This window comes from Cydia pomonella, chromosome 6 (genome assembly GCF_033807575.1).
Source record: "Cydia pomonella isolate Wapato2018A chromosome 6, ilCydPomo1, whole genome shotgun sequence".
Classification (NCBI taxonomy): Eukaryota; Metazoa; Arthropoda; class Insecta; order Lepidoptera; family Tortricidae; genus Cydia; species Cydia pomonella.
Window position 1 is genome coordinate 14,311,654 of NC_084708.1, and position 19,347 is coordinate 14,331,000.

At 35.4% G+C, this 19,347-nt stretch overlaps 1 protein-coding gene across 10 annotated transcripts; it reads right to left on the reverse strand.

Moving 5' to 3' along the window:
• Positions 1 to 3,703: 3,703 nt before the first annotated feature.
• Positions 3,704 to 18,014, reverse strand: LOC133519049 (heat shock factor protein). 10 transcript variants are annotated; one of them, XM_061852923.1, is made up of 11 exons: positions 17,782 to 18,014; positions 16,646 to 17,104; positions 16,376 to 16,579; positions 15,865 to 16,063; positions 15,046 to 15,640; positions 14,760 to 14,828; positions 14,266 to 14,371; positions 13,583 to 13,654; positions 12,382 to 12,457; positions 11,216 to 11,293; positions 3,704 to 7,826 (listed from the first exon to the last, which is right to left on the reverse strand). In XM_061852923.1, exons 1-11 carry the CDS (start codon positions 17,884 to 17,886, stop codon positions 7,651 to 7,653), a joined length of 2,139 nt encoding a protein of 712 aa, XP_061708907.1. In that variant the 5' UTR covers positions 17,887 to 18,014; the 3' UTR covers positions 3,704 to 7,650. The 10 variants fall into 10 exon arrangements, 9 of the variants coding, with proteins under 9 accessions (XP_061708907.1, XP_061708908.1, XP_061708909.1 ...); XR_009799573.1 differs by lacking the exon at positions 11,216 to 11,293 and adding an exon at positions 12,027 to 12,159 and having other exon boundaries at positions 7,696 to 7,826; XM_061852930.1 differs by lacking the exon at positions 11,216 to 11,293 and adding an exon at positions 12,063 to 12,159 and having other exon boundaries at positions 7,700 to 7,826.
• Between the last annotated feature and the right edge of the window lie 1,333 nt (positions 18,015 to 19,347).

Sequence of the window (19,347 nt, forward strand, 5' to 3'; positions counted from 1 at the left end):
TAATCACCAATTTTAGATTTATGGTAATGTTTGAGCAATCTAAATTTAAAAAGCGGCCAAGTGCGAGTCGGACTCGCCCATGAAGGGTTCCGTACCATTTATGACGTATTAAAAAAACTACTTACTAGATCTGGTTCAAACCAATTTTCGTTGGAAGTTTGCATGGTAATGTATGTCATATATTTTTTTTAGATTTTTCATTCCGTTATTTTAGAAGTTACAGGGGGGGGGGACACACTATCTTTCACTTTGGAAGTGTCTCTCGCGCAAACTATTCAGTTTAGAAAAAAATGATATTAGAAACCTAAATATCATTTTTGAAGACCTATCCTTAGATACCCCACACGTATGGGTTTGATGAAAAAAAATTTTTCTTTAAATTTTTATGACGTATTAAAAAAAAACCACTTACTAGATCTCGTTCGAACCAATTTTCGGTGGAAGTTTGCATGGCAATATATATCATATATTTTTTTTAGATTTTTCATTGTGTTATTTTAGAAGTTACGGGGGGGGGGACACACTTTTTTCCACTTTGGAAGTGTCTCTCGGGCAAACTATTCAGTTTAGAAAAAAATGATATTAGAAACCTCAATATCATTTTTATAGATACCCCACACGTATGGGTTTGATGAAAAAAGATTTTTTGAGTTTCTGTTCTAAGTATGGGGAACCCCCAAAATTTATTGTTTTTTTTCTATTTTTGTGTAAACATCATAATGCGGTTCATAGAATACATCTACTTACCAAGTTTGAACAGTATAGCTTTTATAGTTTCGGAAAAAAGTGGCTGTGACAGAATCGGACAGACAGACGGACATGACGAATCTATAAGGGTTCCGTTTTTTGCCATTTGGCTACGGAACCCTAAAAATGCCCCCATATGCGAATACTATCGTTACAAATTGGTATTCTTGCGTGCGCGCCTCCATTTTATCGGTGATATCGGTCATAATACTCATAATAGACGGTTGAAATATGCAAGCCAAATTGGCGTTTACGTCCGCACCGCCTGATTTGATCAGGAAATTTAATCAGATATCAGAATCAGGCGAATAAATTAGCCCTTTCAGACTGGTATTATTACTATTATATGTACGTTGCTAGAAATTGTAATAGAGACCTATAAAAAAAAGCGAGGTTTACTCACAAAACTTCTATTCGCTTTATTTTCTTAGTATTACATTTTGCAACAAAAACGACGAATACCCGACAGTGGTTATGTTTAACAAGGGGGCAAAATTAATGTATAACCGCTCTTGCTAATATTGATACTCGTGGTTCAATTTTGGAATCTTTCGCTTGCTCGGGTTTCAAGGCAGTGGTTTAAACAAACTTTGCCCCTTTCACTCAAACACACAATTTTCCACCACACCAACGCGAGGAAAATACTAACTATCCAATACCAAAAAAATCGAATTAAATCAAATCCAAATGAACGTAATAAAAAAATGTTTTTTTTTATATACTACGTCGGTGGCAAAGAAGCATACGGCCCGCCTGATGATAAGCAGTCTCCGTAGCCTATATACGCCTGCAACTCCAGTAGAGTTACATGCGCGTTACCGACCCTAACAACCCTCCCACCCCTATCATATCATATTGATATTGTATCATTCAAAGTCGACATTTAAAAGTAAATTCTACCAGCTAACATAAGGAAACAACTCAAAATTTGCATCTGATTACTCGTACTTAGCCCAACAGCCTTAGATTACATGAGGATAAAATGCAACTTTTTCATTGGTGTTTGAACAATCAAGAGGGCCTTTACCAGTTGGTGTGGTGAAAAGATATATTCATCATCATCCTCCTAACGTTCGTATACTGTGACGGCGTCCGCTTTCCTGCTTTTCTTTTACCAATTCGCTCTATCCCTGTCCTGGACATCGTTTTCAGCTATTCAAATTTCTATAAAGAAAAGCACCTACTGTATGTAATTTCATTAATTCTATAATAATATAATTGTATTTTTTCTTCTTTAATGCATATTAATTATAAGATGTAATGTTTTGAAAAGATGTATCCCGCCGAGTTTCTTGCCGGTTCATATTGGAATACCCTCCTCAGTGGGGGGATTCAAATCTTCTCGGGTCAGAGGCGTGACGCGCATTGTAATATGCCTACTTGAATAATAAACTATCTTAATCTTAACCCACAGGCGTTTAAATCCTTGGCGCTAACATTGCACCACCGCTGGCGCTGCCATAGTTTGCAAAATCTTGGTAAGGGCTCTGTTGCCTAACGTACTCATACCCAATACCCAAACCACCTCAGCCGACGGAGCTTAGTTATCGGCGACGTCTCTTATTACACATCATCATCAATCCTGGAGACGCCTGACATCCACCTCGGCATCTTCATCTCTTCCACATAGATGACTTGGACATGTCACCGAGTTACTGGCCATCAAAGAGAATTTGAAATAGAGGTGGATTGTCAAAGAAAACTTTGTAGCTTCAGTAAATTTACTGCCATCTTTCGACACAATATTAAAACTTTTAGAACGTCATTTGACGTTGATCCTTATTCTTTGACGATCCACTTCTCTTGCTGGCCATATTTCACTATCATAAGTGAGAACCGGCCTTATGGTGGTCTTTTATAAACGAGGCCATTAATTTTTATCGGCATTTTATTGTCGGTGGTCACACCAGTCTCATTACCTCTCTCAAACGTAGTGATTATATGCTCTTTGCCTCTCTCCATTTTAACCAGGCGGCAGCAATCCTGTGTTGAATGTTGTTCTCCAGTGAACCGAAATCGTGCACAATGCTTCCGAGGTTATTTGTACTGGTTGCATTTCTTTACTTCCTGTCAGTTATGGTTTAAGATATTTTATTCTCATAAGATTTACATAATAAATCACTTACTGAGAAAACATATTATGTTAACCAGAATTAGCTCGAGGCAATGTACCCCCTCGTATGTGTAAGCACTGATCAGTGCGAACGAATTTAAATTCGTGCGCACTGATCTGTGCTTAGACATACGAAGGGGTACTCCATGAACTGCGTTTTTTGAACACTCGGCACAAGACCGCCCCTTTGCAACTGATGCTTCCACGAGAGTAATAATCTTTGCAGCCTCTTCTCAGTTCTCGGTACAAACAAATATATATTATGTACTTACTTAAATGTTCGTGCCAAGTTTCATGTTATTTCAAAATCTCATTTTTAAAATAAGAGCGTAACTTCGATTGTATGGAAGCAGCTTTTTGGCGGCGGGTTCGTTCCAGACTTTAACCTCTTGAACGCCAGACAGTGAAGGAATTTGCCGTGCCCCGGACGCAGGCGATCACGATTATTTAAACGAAATTGAACTTTACGGAGTCGCGCGTTAGTCCCTATTGCATTAGCGAAACTGTCGGCTGTAGCCGTCGTTGGCGTCCTTGGCAAGTATTTCAGATGTCGGCCATAGCCGACGGTGGCGGTCAAAAGGTTAAGTGTGGTGTGTTATAAGGGGCATGGCACACTGCGTCCTATTTGCACGTCGCTCCGAGGTTTGAGGGAGACAACGCTATGCGCCTTTTATAGCGACGTCCCTCTCGCACGTCGGAGCAATGTGCGAATCGGACGCAGTGTGTCATGCCCCTAAGTGGTTAGGAAAGGAAGCCAATACAATTGAAAGTGTCAGTCTAGCTAGAGAGGGTTTTAGACAAATTTATAAAGTCTACCAAAGCAAACGAGTAAAATAAAAGTCGCTTGTTCATCTCAACCTTTTATTAATCTAATATTAAAAATAACTTACATAAATTTAACGAAATATATATTATATCCTTACATACTTTATTCTACCAAACTTTGTTCATAATGAAATTAAATGTTTTATACAATGGTAAATTATTATCTACGTTATATAATCTGACCTAGTCTGGTCTAGTTCACCAGCGTTCATCACCATAGCTGAAGGTGCGTGAGACGTTCTTAATTAGGGCGCGTTTACACTGGCTCCACTGCCGCGTTCGACTATAGATATATAGATAACACCATATTCTTAGCCTGGACAGTAATTTTGCATGCAGCAGCAGTTTTCGAAGTGTAAACGCGCCTTTATCAGCATCAGTCTCCGCGTGCAGTGCTCTACAAAAACATCTACGCTTTTAATGCATTTATATCTCTAAATTGACTGTAAAAGGGATGTCAAGAGATTTGTATTGCGTTAGTAGCAAATATATCCTAAAATCACAAATAGACGAAGATACTAAGGCGACAATCGCTCGTGTACTACACAAACTGCATTTGTTAACACCTAATATGGTTCCAGACTGCCAGAATTCAAATATCATAGGCAGTAACGTCATATCACACAGTTACATTACGAAAAGACGCATGAAACAAATTTCTCTGGTTTTCACGTCTCACTGATTTCAAAATCAAACTGGGTTATTTTTTCATCAAATTGGTAAACTTCGGACGGACTTCAGTTTAAGGCCATCATTAAACAAAATTCCGACGACCACGAATAACTTGAGCTGGCAATCATGACTTGAAATAAAAACGATTATATAATAAAGACTTATCGATCCAAAATTGCGTAAGTAAACTTTGTATTAGATGGCAGCACCAACGAGGTTTCTGTCCATTTTGTATAATGTTTTGAAATTGAATTTTATCACAGCACTATCTATTCCAAATATTACGACGAATCATGCGATGGCGTTGTGATAGAGGTAACGAATATGCGACATAATATATAAAGGAACTGACATGGAGCTCACAACGTTTTTTTTAATGTAATGCTCAACTAGTAGCACCATCCGCAACAGTAATTTGTATGGATATTGGCAGTCTTTATAATATGCTTATATCTGCTTGAAAAACAGAGAAATAATTATGTCATCCAATGTTTAATTAGTATTTCATAGTTTCACAGTGCCTCGGTTTAACTGTAACATTGCGTTACTTATATGAGCAATAAATAAATAAATGTGGCATCATAAATTAATCTCGGATTTGTAATATGACGTCACTGTCATCTGCCATTCGCATAAGACCCTGTACAATTACACAATTATAATACATTACAAATTGTTACAAGTAAATAATTGATACTGATATTATTATATTACTTAGACATAGCAAGGTTTTTGTATTCTCAGTTCTAGTGTTATCAAGAATGTTATAACAGTACTGGATCTTGCACGTAGATATCTTTGAGGTTGCCTTTATTCATATGTCACTCTTGTCTTGAAAAAACCTTTAGCTATATTAAGAGTTACCACTTATACCTAATTTCAAGAAAATACTCTGAAGGAAGAAACAGACCATATATGTGTATTGTAATAGGTAAAGGTCATATTCTATTGCCTCTAAAAGTTTGTTTAACGTACAACCTCCAGTGCTTTTATAAATTGCATGAGTGTCATCAATAGATAAACTAACACCACTAGCGTATTGGACCATTAGTTCCCAAGGTGTCCAAAGTTAAGATTATCGTTGCCATCTTATCTACTGTGTGTATGAATTTAGTACTTAACAAAAAAGTATTTCAGTCATGGAATAGGTGATTGTAAATGCGTGACGTAATTAGGAACCAAAGAGTAAAGAGCTGTAACTAGTTTAAAACATTTCAGCGACATAAATTGTCACGTTTTTTTCTAAACACACTGTAAAACTAGGAAATATAAAAGCTTGGTTAAGTAACAAAAAATTGTTCAACCCTCATATTACGATGTTTCCTGTGTAGGTCAACATTACGTCTCTCTACTTTTTGGTGGGCAGGCACTAGGTTGAAGGCAGATTCTATATTACCATCATTAAAGATTTATTACTAGTAGGAGAGGTATACCTAAGAAATATTCATGCCCGAAATATAACAGCTAATGTACATATATGTCGCTGTATATTACGCGGTAGTTCTGGCTGACAAAACATGACGTTCGTAAAATTGGTTCCACTGTAGTTGTCAATATATATATGGCACTGTATACTATACAGTGTATAGCGCCTAGAAGTTCAGCTGTCCAATGCAGAGGCATGACTTTTGCCTCTTCTTTGCAATCATAGATAGGGAAGAAACGACGTAAAACAGTCCGTTCACTCTGTGATTTTACATATACAGGCACTTTGCATTTAGGTACAAACAAAAGAGCAGTGATCATTTACTCATAGCCGCGTCATTCGGTAGACACATTTCTAACTTGTAAATTTAATTTCAAAAGTATGTTAGTTGCTCGCTTTTAATTACTTTTGTAGATTGCTTTTGGTAGCAACAGCAGGTAGCAAATCTGCTTGTGTTGTGCTCCCCGTTCGAGTTCAAGCTGTGAGCTCGAAACGGGAGCAATTAAGATGGGAATACCTATTTTTATGGTAAATTGAATGTCAACCAAAAAAAGACGAACAATATGACGTAAGGTTTTCAGAATTAATAAGTTAGGCCATATCGATGATGTTCATCGAGTTAATACATTTCAGTAGGTATGTGGATATGAATAAGTGGCCGTGACGGGCAAAACGTCCCACTTTGTCGCTTGCCATAACAACGCCTTGTTAGGCTATTCGCATAACATACAAGGAAATCTTGTCCTTATGGTAAGCGATAAAGTGGGACGTTTTGCCGGCCGCGGTCACATATATTTGTTGTATAAATGCCACGATTTTCGGGTTTTCTTAGTATAGATACGACCAACGTTTCGAAGGTCAGTCCAATTTAGTTTTAACATGGTTAGTTAGGATAAAAAAAACATTGGTCGAATCGACGCTAAACTAGATATTACATTTAAAAACAAAATATGACTTCACCCTACTACACGGTTAAGTTATTATAGTATCATTTTCCATTTCATCAAGCCACATAGAATTCATAAAAGATGACAGAGATACATTTAGACAAACTTAGGTCTATGATAACTTAATCATTGAGATTAATTAATTACTTAGGTATGAATTGTATAGATATTTAAAATTATAAGTAGTAGTACATTTTGTTTAATGAGGAGTCTTTGCCTCAACGCAAGACATACTAAATAAGGTCAACCATGGCCTCAACGAAAATAGGTAGGTAAACATGCAATAGAATGATTTAATCATTATTGAATTAGTTAAATAACAATAATAATTATATTGACTCGTTAGGAAACAGATATTCTCAAATATAAAATATTAAACATCAGCGCTTCACTATTTTCAAAAACAAAAAAACATATTTTTTAAATATTAACCTGTACAAAATTTACATGGAAACAAGACCAAATACATTATTATGTGTTGCACTTAGCCGATCAGATAAAGTATATATACAAACAAATTAAAGGACACGGCAAGGCTCACACGCAGTAGTGCGACATTGCATTAGATACATTTCGCACTTGTGACATATCACTATGTTCATCATACATTAGCTTGAGCCTTTTCCCATTGGCAAAGGGGCGTTGACACTGGGTAGTCTGCTGCCGTATTCGACAGTCGATAGCCACAGTGTTAAAATAACATGGCGCTGTCGGCTATCAAATGTAACCTAGGCCTCGTGTAAACATACCCTTATACCTCGGCCTGGAAGTCTTCGGGCGACTTTCCCCTACGCTGTAGTTGTCAACGTCGAGCAAATTCCCACGGAGCGATTGTTTCACGGCTCTTAAGTTATAATTTAGGACGACGTTTGCGTTCTTCAACCGTTCATAACGTATACGCGACGCCGAGTGGCGGGGGCTCATGGTTTCTGCGGGAAGGCGGGCGAGCCCAGCTGCACCTGAGGCGTGTTCAGCGTGTAGCTAGACGGGCTTGGCGGCGCCGGCGCCTCTTGAGAGTTATCGCTCGCCAACTCTAGGTTCATATCCTCAAAGTAAGGAATATTCCCTGTATACGACATAAGCTGATTCCCCTCAGCTGAAATTACCCAAGAAAAAAATATTCGTTAGTCTATTTTGTCGTGGTTCAATACAGCAAATGATAGCATAGAGATTGAATTAGAAGCGAACGTAAGGATGAGACCAATGAGATACAAGTGTGAAATGCTAATTTATGCATCAAGACACATTACTTATTATTTAACAACCACACCACAATGAAATGCCAAGACCGAGATTGTCTAGCCGTGGATGTATTTAGTTCGATCAACGAACGTTAAAAGCAGAAGCGTTTGAAGCATTTTATCCCACCATATTTTACATCGGCTTTTGAACTTCATGTTGGACAAAAATGCAAAGCGAAATGTTACCATTACAGGAGCAATTTTTTTTTACTTTCAATGTATTGCTGTGGCGTTAGTGAAATAATACCTATCCAATACTTTTCCTCTAAACTTGACGCTACTTGATACTTTCACTTGATAGTAATTTGGTAAATCGACATTGAAATAACATAATATGTTATCAATATGAATAAGAGATGCCTGACGTTCACCTTAAAATGGAGTCTGGAGTATTTTTCCAGTAAATTCTTTAACTGATGTTCTATGATGAAGGAATAAAACGTTCCATGCGTTCCCGTCTAAATCAATTACTACGTACTAAATTTATTTGTACATCTCCTCCAGTGTCAAATTCATTTAATTGATAAAAGAGGGACTATTTTATCATTAACTTAATTACCTATCTTATAAAAGTTATAAATAATATCATTCATGCATTTGTTTATTCTAATTCATTATCTAAAGTCGATCTAAAGCACTGCATATTTACAAAAATATTTTCTGTCCAAGCTGCCATTTTTGCAAAACAAATATACCGTACCTACAGTATAAAAGAGGAAGAAAGATATTATATCATGTACAGTCTTTTTTCCACATCATCAATAAAAAATGCTATAAAAACAAACCAATTTCACTTCATTCTTTACTAAAAAGCACTAGCATTAAATCTAAATCTCAAATCAACCAAAAATATAAAGCAAATAATATATAGGTACGTAAAAGATAAGATAAAGATAACGAGGGTGACAAATATTGCGTTACACAAAGACAATAATAGAAGTAGCATATAACATGCAGATCCGATTCCTGTTAAAGGTGCGCTCAACAGATACTTGCACCTAAATATAATAATTTAGTAATTTTATCTACACACATATCATAAATCCTCTATGGTGCCTTCAATATCCGTAAATAATGGCCAACATTACGATAAACTGTTTTGTTACAATAAATTTCTTATCTGTGAAAATGTAATTATAGCTTCATAACTACATCAAAATCGATTTGGTTATGCATTCAAATTTGAAACATCTCTGAAAAAAAAGCAATTCGATTTGACCTCTATTCTAATATCAGTCGAGATGCCTTTTTGTTCGAAATGAAATGTCAATTGCATACAATTTTGACATATCTCGCATGTTAGTTTGTATCAAATGATACCAAAATAGGCCCCCGACTCTAGTTTGTCTCTGAATTTAAAAAAAGCGGCCAAGTGCGAGTCGGACTCGCCCATGAAGGGTTCCGTACCATTTATGACGTATTAAAAAAACTACTTACTAGATCTGGTTCAAACCAATTTTCGTTGGAAGTTTGCATGGTAATGTATAACATATATTTTTTTTAGATTTTTCATTCCGTTATTATAGAAGTTACAGGGGGGGGGACACACTTTTTTTCACTTTGGAAGTGTCTCTCGCGCAAACTATTCAGTTTAGAAAAAAATGATATTAAAAACCTCAATATCATTTTTAAAGACCTATCCATAGATATCCCACACGTATGGGTTTGATGAAAAAAGATTTTTTGAGTTTCAGTTCTAAGTATGGGGAACCCCCAAAATTTATTGTTTTTTTTCTATTTTTGTGTAAACATCATAATGCGGTTCATAGAATACATCTACTTACCAAGTTTGAACAGTATAGCTTTTATAGTTTCGGAAAAAAGTGGCTGTGACAGAATCGGACAGACAGACGGACATGACGAATCTATAAGGGTTCCGTTTTTTGCCATTTGGCTACGGAACCCTAAAAACTACATGCGTGAAAAAAGTTTTCATTTACCGCCATTTGACGTACAGTTTATCTTTTAATTAGTTTTAAGTATAAAATGAATATGTTTTGTTGTTTTTAAGGTAACTATAGCAAAAATTTCGTGTAAAATAAGCGATAAAAATATGTCAGTGACGCCACCACATATCCGCGAGTTCCGCCAAGAGAGCAACGATTTGGCAACGATGCCCTAACGGAGGCTGTAATTTGGGTTAGTGAATATTTCATAGAAAGTTTATAATATGTGTGTAGATAAAATAGTGTATGTAACTGTACATAATTAGGCATTAAAACACTCGTGTGATCTTTTTAAGAAACTCACTTCGTTCATTTCTTAAACCCACACTCGTGTATTTTAATGCCTTTTATTATGTAGCAGTCACACAAACTACTATAAATAAACTAATTATTTGATTGTAAATATACACATAACAGGCAAGTAAACTCTATCTACTTAAGCTACCCACTCCATTAGATCACGAGATTGAATGCCACTAATTACTGGTAACCAAAAAGTTTTACTTAGTTACTAATGATGGTACTAATTTATACCAGGTTTTTCAAAAACAAGGCCAACTGTTTAACGTCGGAATCAATATGCAATCATGACTAGGAGAAGTAGAAATAATTTCTTCTGACAAGAAAACAACGTAAAATTCAAGAAACTTCGTTTCAATTTTTTTTATATGTACCTCCTTTTTTCTAGTCACAATGCGATACCGATTATGACCTTATGATGAACGCTCATAGGTTACTATCCATACAAAAGGTTTTGCTGATTTTAATTTGTTTTGCTTTTTTATTTTGTCGAATACAAATTTATGTATTACGTAACCGATGCGTATTTGTTCAAGGTCAAGTCCAGCACAAAAATATGTTTTTTTTTTCAAACATACAGTAACAAGGTGTCACAAGTTGTTATATATGTAAATATTACCTAGTATAAATCTAAATTCATTTACTTGTCGACAAATTTTATTAAATCAAGGAAATTTATTAATAATAGCAAGTCAATTTAATATCTTTGTTATAGCAATAGGTGAATTTTTAAATGTGTACCCTATTTTATTATTATTCCTCTTATTAAAAATAATATTCATTAAAAATATGATTAATACGATACGAACGTCATTGATAAGATATCATACAAATATATTACAAACACGCCAAAATTATAAATTACAAAACTTTTGTATGGCATCCCTACTGTTTTTGAACACCCGGATACCAAAAACAAAAGAATGCGGGGCAACGTGCAGGCAAATTTTAATGAACAAATCACAATCGGAAACTACTTGATATAGTGTTTAGAGTACCATCGTCCTCGGGAAACGCGTCCTGGGCACGACCCTCGTCCCCGCTCACATTCGATATCTCACCTTTCACCTTCTTTGCTTTAATTAACAATAAGACATCATTACAGCAATTACAACTAATTCATGTGAAATTATTATTATAGTTTAATTTGTCCAGCATTTTACAATTAACATCTTGCAGTGTCTTGGTAGCCGCAACGAATGTGATCAACAAACTAGTGGGATCAAAGATAAATAACATAAATACTTGTAATTTCCATTCGAAATTGCGTTTGTTTTCATTGTTTTAGGTGGCGTCACTATGTAAGGTTCTGGTAGTTATTCCCTTCCCTATCCCCTTGACGCTTGCCCTCCGCATAATTGCAATGTAAAACCATCTTCAAATATTTTGTGACAGTTAATATTTGAATCCATTTATTTTAAACCTGAACATAATCACAATGAAGTGTATATTTACAACACACCGCCCAAAAGACATGCTTGTAATAATGACTTTATGTTCATCACGACAAGGTAGAAAATTAAATGTACCTATTAAGACCATCCAATATAGTCAATAACGAACTAGCGGTAAATAAGGTGTACTAAGTTCATAGAGAGAAAGGCAGCTCGCCATACATGAAGCAACTCATGATGACTAAAATAAGGATGAAGAACGCAACTATGTATGGAAATTACACTTTATTTATCTACTTATCTCTGATAATATGCAGTTTTAGGTTTACAGAATATTGTAGTATGAGTTCCTTCATGCCACAAAAAGTCCTGAGACAGTATCACAGACCGCAACCAGCATAGAATAACCCTTTACCAAACGTCCAACCCTGTCGGGTTCAGCTGTACTAACTCTTGAAAGGATGTAGGTACAGGTTACTTTGCGGGCGAGGCATCGCTGTTACGGATCAGCCAATCAAAATCAAGCATCGGATACTGTTTTGTTGTATCTACAATTAACATAAATGTATAAAATAACGAAGAATCAATTTATTTTGCCTATATCGAATTTGTGTCTTATTGACGTTGTTCATGGGGACAAAAAGTCATGGTTTCCACTGGTTCTTAGGGTCAATCATCGTATCTCTGCATTGGAACATCCATACCATCACCCGAACACTACAAAGTTGGGGACAAACTTTCATGCAAGGAATTAGCATGGATAGGCTTACCACTGTTTGATGGTCTCGCTCGCTCGTCCACGGGGTTATAAGACAATCCGTAGAATGGATCATCGGAGCCAAAGAGCTGAAACAACACGTTATATTTAAGTTTCTTACTTTAAGTTGAATTTAAGTCAAGAACTACAAACCCTTTGACTGCCAAAGACGCGTCGACGGAAAGGCGTACCCCAGAAACAACAACCTTATTTAATGACCAGAATTACCACAAAAAGTTCGTTATATATGTAACTTTATAAGTATGTATATTGCTGGATTTACTTTCATTGTTCTACAAGATTTTGAAACAGAAGTTTAAGAGGCTGTCAATATTTAAAGCGCGCACGCTGTCTATTTTCATCAGAGTAAATGAGATAGCACTGTCACATGTCACAGGGCCTGGGAAAGGGAATAATAAGAAAATAATTTAAATTTTAAATATTACTCATTAGCGGTCTAGGTATAAATATTTTGAAATTGTCATTTTAATTGCAGACCCATACGTCAAAAGAATGAAGACATAGAACCGTTTAATGGTGATTTTAAGGCCAATCATTGCAATTATTTTCTATCGATCCGATTTCGTTCAATCATGTATCGAGTACGGCCACGGTGTTTGAAATATTATGAATATTGACATATATTTTTTTGCTTTACTCAAACAAATAGTTTTTCTTAAAAACTGCTTATGTAACATAAATATCAAGGACATTGGGTGTTGACAGCCCCTTAAACAATCTACATATTTTTATTTGATCTACTCACAGAAAAATAAAACCGGAGCTATGTGTATCTTAGCAAGATGTGGAAGTATAAACAAAATCTCGGATATTTCGGACGAAATTCACAAGAAATAAGCAAATTAATATCAGGGGCAGATTATTTCCGTTTGACGCTTGCTGTCCAAAAGGTTAAAATATGGTTCAAGTTCGTCATAAAACTACAATTTCTTGTCATCATCATAATGTCACAGCCATTCTCTACTAGTCAATTACTACCAAATTAGTCTGTTGCAAAAAACGCGAGTATTATACTCGTACTACCAACAACTCGCGACAACCCTGGATAAAGTTTCTATCTCTTTCTGACAATACCTAAACATGTACAAGAAAGATGGATGATTTATGCATTATAAATTCCTATAGAGACAATTAACTATGTGAAACTAGTATGTACAAGAATGTAATGTTATGGCTATGTTTATTATTATTACGTAATCGTGTGACGGCAGCTGACCGGAGGGAATGGCGAAAGACATCGTAGATCCTAGCCTTGCATCAGTAATCTATGGACAACAAACACATAGTAAAAAAAAAAATAGTAACTTATTTTTCCGTTGATCAACTTTTATCTGAGTTTAATTCAAAAGTCCCGCCATTCAATCTCAGCGTGACGTAACATTGAGCGGACCTATTGCGTAGTCGGTATGGCAGTGATGCTATATTTATACACGTTACGTAGTAGGTCGAGTGGCTGTGTGAGTGCGGTGGAGGCACACGGCATACCATGCTGTCTCTACACGTTGCCTGCAACGTGACCCGCCGTGGTGGTGCCAACCTCGCGCCGCCAAACATCAATGTTTACATCACGCACACATTCATACAATAAAATTATATATTCATACATACAACTCTTATTGACGATGTGATATTATAAAGTCCACCATTTTAAACTATCCGCGCAAATATTAACACTTGCCTTTGGGAACATTTTTTGCGAATACCATCATGACTTCTATTTACCGCTGCTATTTAGTGTAATATGGAGAAAAATGCAGGAAATTATTTACTGACAAATAATTAAGTATTATCTACTTACTGATTATAGTGGTTTAACTATTTACTATAGTTAGGAACACAACTATTATGATTATATGTATAAGTAAAAATGTCTTACCCCCATTAGAGTGTTTGTGTCCAACGCATAACTGTCACTCCGCAATAACTCTCTTAGTGATTCAATGTCAGTTTGCATGGAGTCCAAATGATCGTCAATATCATTCCTGAAATATTAAAAAAAGACATGTTATAATTATTTAAACCACAACAGTTAGCAATCTCCCCCCTTATATATTAGTCTATTACAACTTACAACTATTGTAGTTTTTATGTCAATAAAACAAAGTGGAGCTTTAGGCCTAAGATATTATGCATACCTAATTTATTAGTGAGTATTTGCCATTCTATAGAAATAATTAAAAGCAGGAAGCCATTTTTCAATGGTCTATTATAGATACTTATTAAAGTTTACGTTCAGTAAAAAGAAACCAAAAAAGACGATGAATAAAATGATTTTATTGCAGTATATCAAATGAACTTTCAATAAATATTTATAGTAGGCCACCGCCAGTGACAATTGTTATTCAGAATAATTATCATAATGACACATACTTGTTTGAATTTGTTCCAAAGACAGAAGTATATTCCTCAAGATTTTTGCTGATGTTATCTCTTCTATTCCTGGATATTGAAGTCACAAATTATAAATAAAAAGTACACAATACATTTAAGGCTGTGGATATTCAACATTCATCCACATAATAATTAGTTGAGAATTCATATCCTACATGGGTGGCACAAGTATGTGTTTAACCATTTGAGCCAAAGAAGATTATGTTTCTTCTACATTTTCACTTTTATTTAAGAAGCTGATAATATAAGCAGTAAGTATACTTACACGGAGTTAAACCTATTAACGTCACTGTTGTTGTTCATGGTAGCAAGAGTCATGTTATTCCAGTCCAAGTCGTCTTGCAGCTCAGTCTTAATGCCAGCTAGGTTCACCTGGTTTGTATTGTTGTCCTTACTTGATTTCTTTGATTTCTTTGTTGTTTTGGAATTTTCTGCTTTTTCAAGTTTGATGTTGATTCCACCAAACATTTTGTCTTTGGAAGTAGACATGCCACCATCTAATGCAGCACTTTGTAGTGCACTCTGCAGGAGTTCATCAGCTGCTATGCCATTTTCAACTGAATCTTCATCAGCAAAAATTTCAGCTGGTAATTTTAAATCCGCAGAAGGATTTAAGTTGTTAAAACTGCTGCCAGAAGTCATTTTCTTAGTCGGTTTAGCAATATTCCTTTGGACCTTTTTTGTTTTTTGTGTAGTTGTCATTGTTGATGGATCAATGAAAACTTGATCTAGTATTGGTTGATCCAATGGTGATGTTGGATTAACCATAGTGGGAGACGGTGATGTCACCACTGGTTGAACATCCAGAGGCCGTAATAGGTTGTTGGCTTTGGCTATTGGATATGTGACTCTGACACCATCTATAAAATATACAGAGGGAAGGTATTAGATATGCTGCAATATTTTAAGAGTATTGAATTGAGAATGGGAGACAAATGTGTCAATTATCAAAAACATGTTACCATTAAGTTTACATGGGTACAGAGGACAATAATAATGTTTTATAAGTATTATTATATATAGCAAAAAATAGTAAAGTTTTAAAGTACAATTACAATTTGTATAAGAGTCAATATATAAGTACCTGTATCTAAATCATCTCCGTCTTCCATAGTAACTTCATATTGAACAGAGCCTGAGGGGTTAGGACTATAGTCATTGTTGACATTGGCATCTGAGGGCACATCTATTGTCACAAAGTTTGCAGGGTCTAGTGAATCTTGAGCAATCTCTGAATGCAAAATGTCATCATGCGCCAGCTCATGGATTGTGGGGCCATCCTCCTGAAAGTCACAATACTTGTTAATACATATACTTATTAGAAAAACGATTTCAAAAATTTATCAGATCATGGTCTACTAGACTCAAATTGAGCTGTGTTTGTATTATATGGCAACAAACAACTTGGTTGTCATTGAATACAAATATAACTCATATATACAAATACTTATGGAGTGATAATAAGAATATTGTACTCAGTACACAAAAGTTTATCCTTAGTTATATACAAGTCTAAATATGTAACTTCTTTCTTGTTGGCATGGCACAACCATTACCAACCAACCAAGTCAACTATTATCAAAAGTATGGCTCACCAAATTCTCTTCATTCAGATCATCTAGTAATGTGTCTTTATCCAGCTTGATGTTCTTTATCCGTCCAGGGTGGGAGCTGTCTGCCGCAGAATTGTGTGCCGCACTGTTTATCATCAACTGGTAAGGTCGCTTCACACCAACATTATTACTATTAGCATTGTTTGTTCTTGCTGGTTGAACTAGGGACATCAGGAATTGTATCAGCTGAAAAAACAAAGCATAAATTAGTTTCAAGATCATTAGATAAAATAGATTAAATCACAGACTTACATTATTTACTATCTGCTGCTGTTTGATGTGCTTCTGCCTAAGAATGGCCACCTCCCTCCATAGAGCTTCATTCTCTTGTTTCATTGCACTAAACTTAGCGTCCAAGTTCTCTTGTTTCCCTTTCATTTGTTTTACATCAGTCAATACTTTATTCATTAATTCAGGTTTTAGTAGTATTTTTTCACCACTCTCTCCACTAGTCACTATTGTCTTTGGATTGGCAATTTTTCTCTTTATGTGTTCTAGTAAGTAGGAATGACCCCTCATGAAACAGGGATGTGAGAATTCAATTTCATCCTTTTCATAACGAAGTCCACCATTTTCAACAGATGTGATTTTGTGGAATCCATACATATTCAATTGTCTGATGAAACTAGCCATATTGTTGTGTTTGTAATACAAAGGAAGTAATTCCCTAGCAAAGTCAGCTTGGTTCTTTATTACAAATGTTTTTCCTCCCTGAAATTTAAGATATGTTAATAAATTAGTTTCACATTTTTTATAATTTGAAGATTAATTAAATGTAACCAGCAGGCAGAAGTTTTTATTTACTAATTGACCGAAGTGTGACATTTTACTTTTGTATGTCCAGATGTTCGCCTTTACAGGTCGAAATTCTTAACCAATTCTGGTGAAATTTTGTAACCAGATTCTATTGATTAAATATGATTCAGTTTTTGGATAAATTTTAAAATGCAAGATTTAAATAAAGGACTGAAGTTTCAACAGTGTCCATGGTGCTTAAGACCATTGTGAAATCACTGTGATAATGACTCAAGGAACTAAGTTTTTTACACTTTTAATTTTGTTAGCTTAACGCGAGGTCTATAGCTCACAGAGCCACTAGTATATCATATGAATAGAACATTAAATTCATTATGTGATCATTCTGCTTACACTGAACAGGTAACAGAAAAAAATGCTACTGGCCGGTGCAAATTGGTGTCAGGAGCCGATAGCATGGTATAAAACGTGACGTCTAACTTTATATTTATTTATGTTTGGAGTGTCAACCTGCGACTCTTTTAGGTTGTTATTGTCGAATACTTCTACCGGCTCTCTTTCATCCTTTAAGCAATTTAACTTGTTTTATCACAACATGCAAGTCTCGTTAGCTGAAAGTATTAAAAACTTACGGGGCTCCAGGAAATTAAGTGATTGTTTTCTGTATCGTTAACCAGTTTCCATAATTTTCCTAAAAAGGCAGGGACACTTGCCCCTATTTCTACAACAGACCGCATATTGGTAATCTCGGTATTTATGTACCACGTATAATTTTATGACTTTCGTTATTACATGTAATATTATTCCGAAGAAACTACTGTTCACAAATCGCCATTACATTACACACAAATAATGACTGACTCACACACCACAGGTATACAGTTCGTAGTACCAAACTAACCATATTAAGTTGCGTTCATTTTTAATAATCTTAAAATCAAAAGAGGGGCCAGACCAAAGAATATAATACTCACTAGGAGACAGACAGCCGGCTAAAGGGCTCTACTCACCTTACAACAGATCGCATGCGACTATCGATATAATTATTGCGGCAATTCATCGAGCGATTTGACCTATTTAAGAATCAATCACATCCACAAGCAAAACGAACCCGACTTCGGATTTCAGACCTGATAATGGTTATCTGTTTCACGGAATATTAGCACAGTTAATTTATTTATTTGTCATAAGTCATAAGTCATTTATTTGCGAAAGATAGGGGACTGGTTTGGTCATTTTCCCAAAATCATTATTTCCTTGTAGCGTAATTTCCAGTCGCATTTTTTCCTATTCTTAATTTACACCAGACGTATTTATTCCTAACATGATTTTTCCATTCGCATATTTTCCCATTAGACAAATTAACTATTCTTAATTTACACTAGACTTATTTATTCCTTGCATGATTTTTCCATGCGTAGATTTTCCCATTAGACAATTTATCCACAATCACCCAAATTGCGTACAGTTAGCAATATCGACGGAGCCCCGCGCGGGGCACGTCTAGTGTAAATTAAGAATAGTTAAATTGTCTAATGGGAAAATATGCGAATGGAAAAATCATGTTAGGAATAAATACGTCTGGTGTGAATTAAGAATAGGAAAAAATGCGACTGGAAATTACGCTACAAGGAAATAATGATTTTGGGAAAATTACCTAACCAATCGGGTATACATAGGATGTTGCAGTTTATAGTTAACTGAGCCAAGCTACCATGTCACACAGTGACATGCAAATTTCAAAGTGTATACCTAATTGTTCAAGGGTCTGACGGGTTTATAGTAGAAAAAACTCAAAATAAAATATATGAGACGTGTAATCTGTATTGTGGTACAGGAATAAGTAAAGTGACATGCAAATTTTGACAATATCTCAAATTAATACGAGAGGAGATTGACCTCTGTGGCGCTTTGCTATAATATTTGCGCAGGCGCTTCATGGATCTGATTTTGACCCGAACACTAATACTAAACATGCACTTAATGTCTAAAATTAATTTATATTTACATAACAATATTAACATACAAAATAACAAATATTAAAAACTAATTATATCGTATAATACAAATAAATTGAGCTGCAGCAGTTCACTTATTCAGATATTAATTTATTGAATAGAAGGTCTGTTCATTAGGCCATTGAAATTGTGGGGACATATATACATACTTAAACATATACATCGACCGACGTCGTGTCC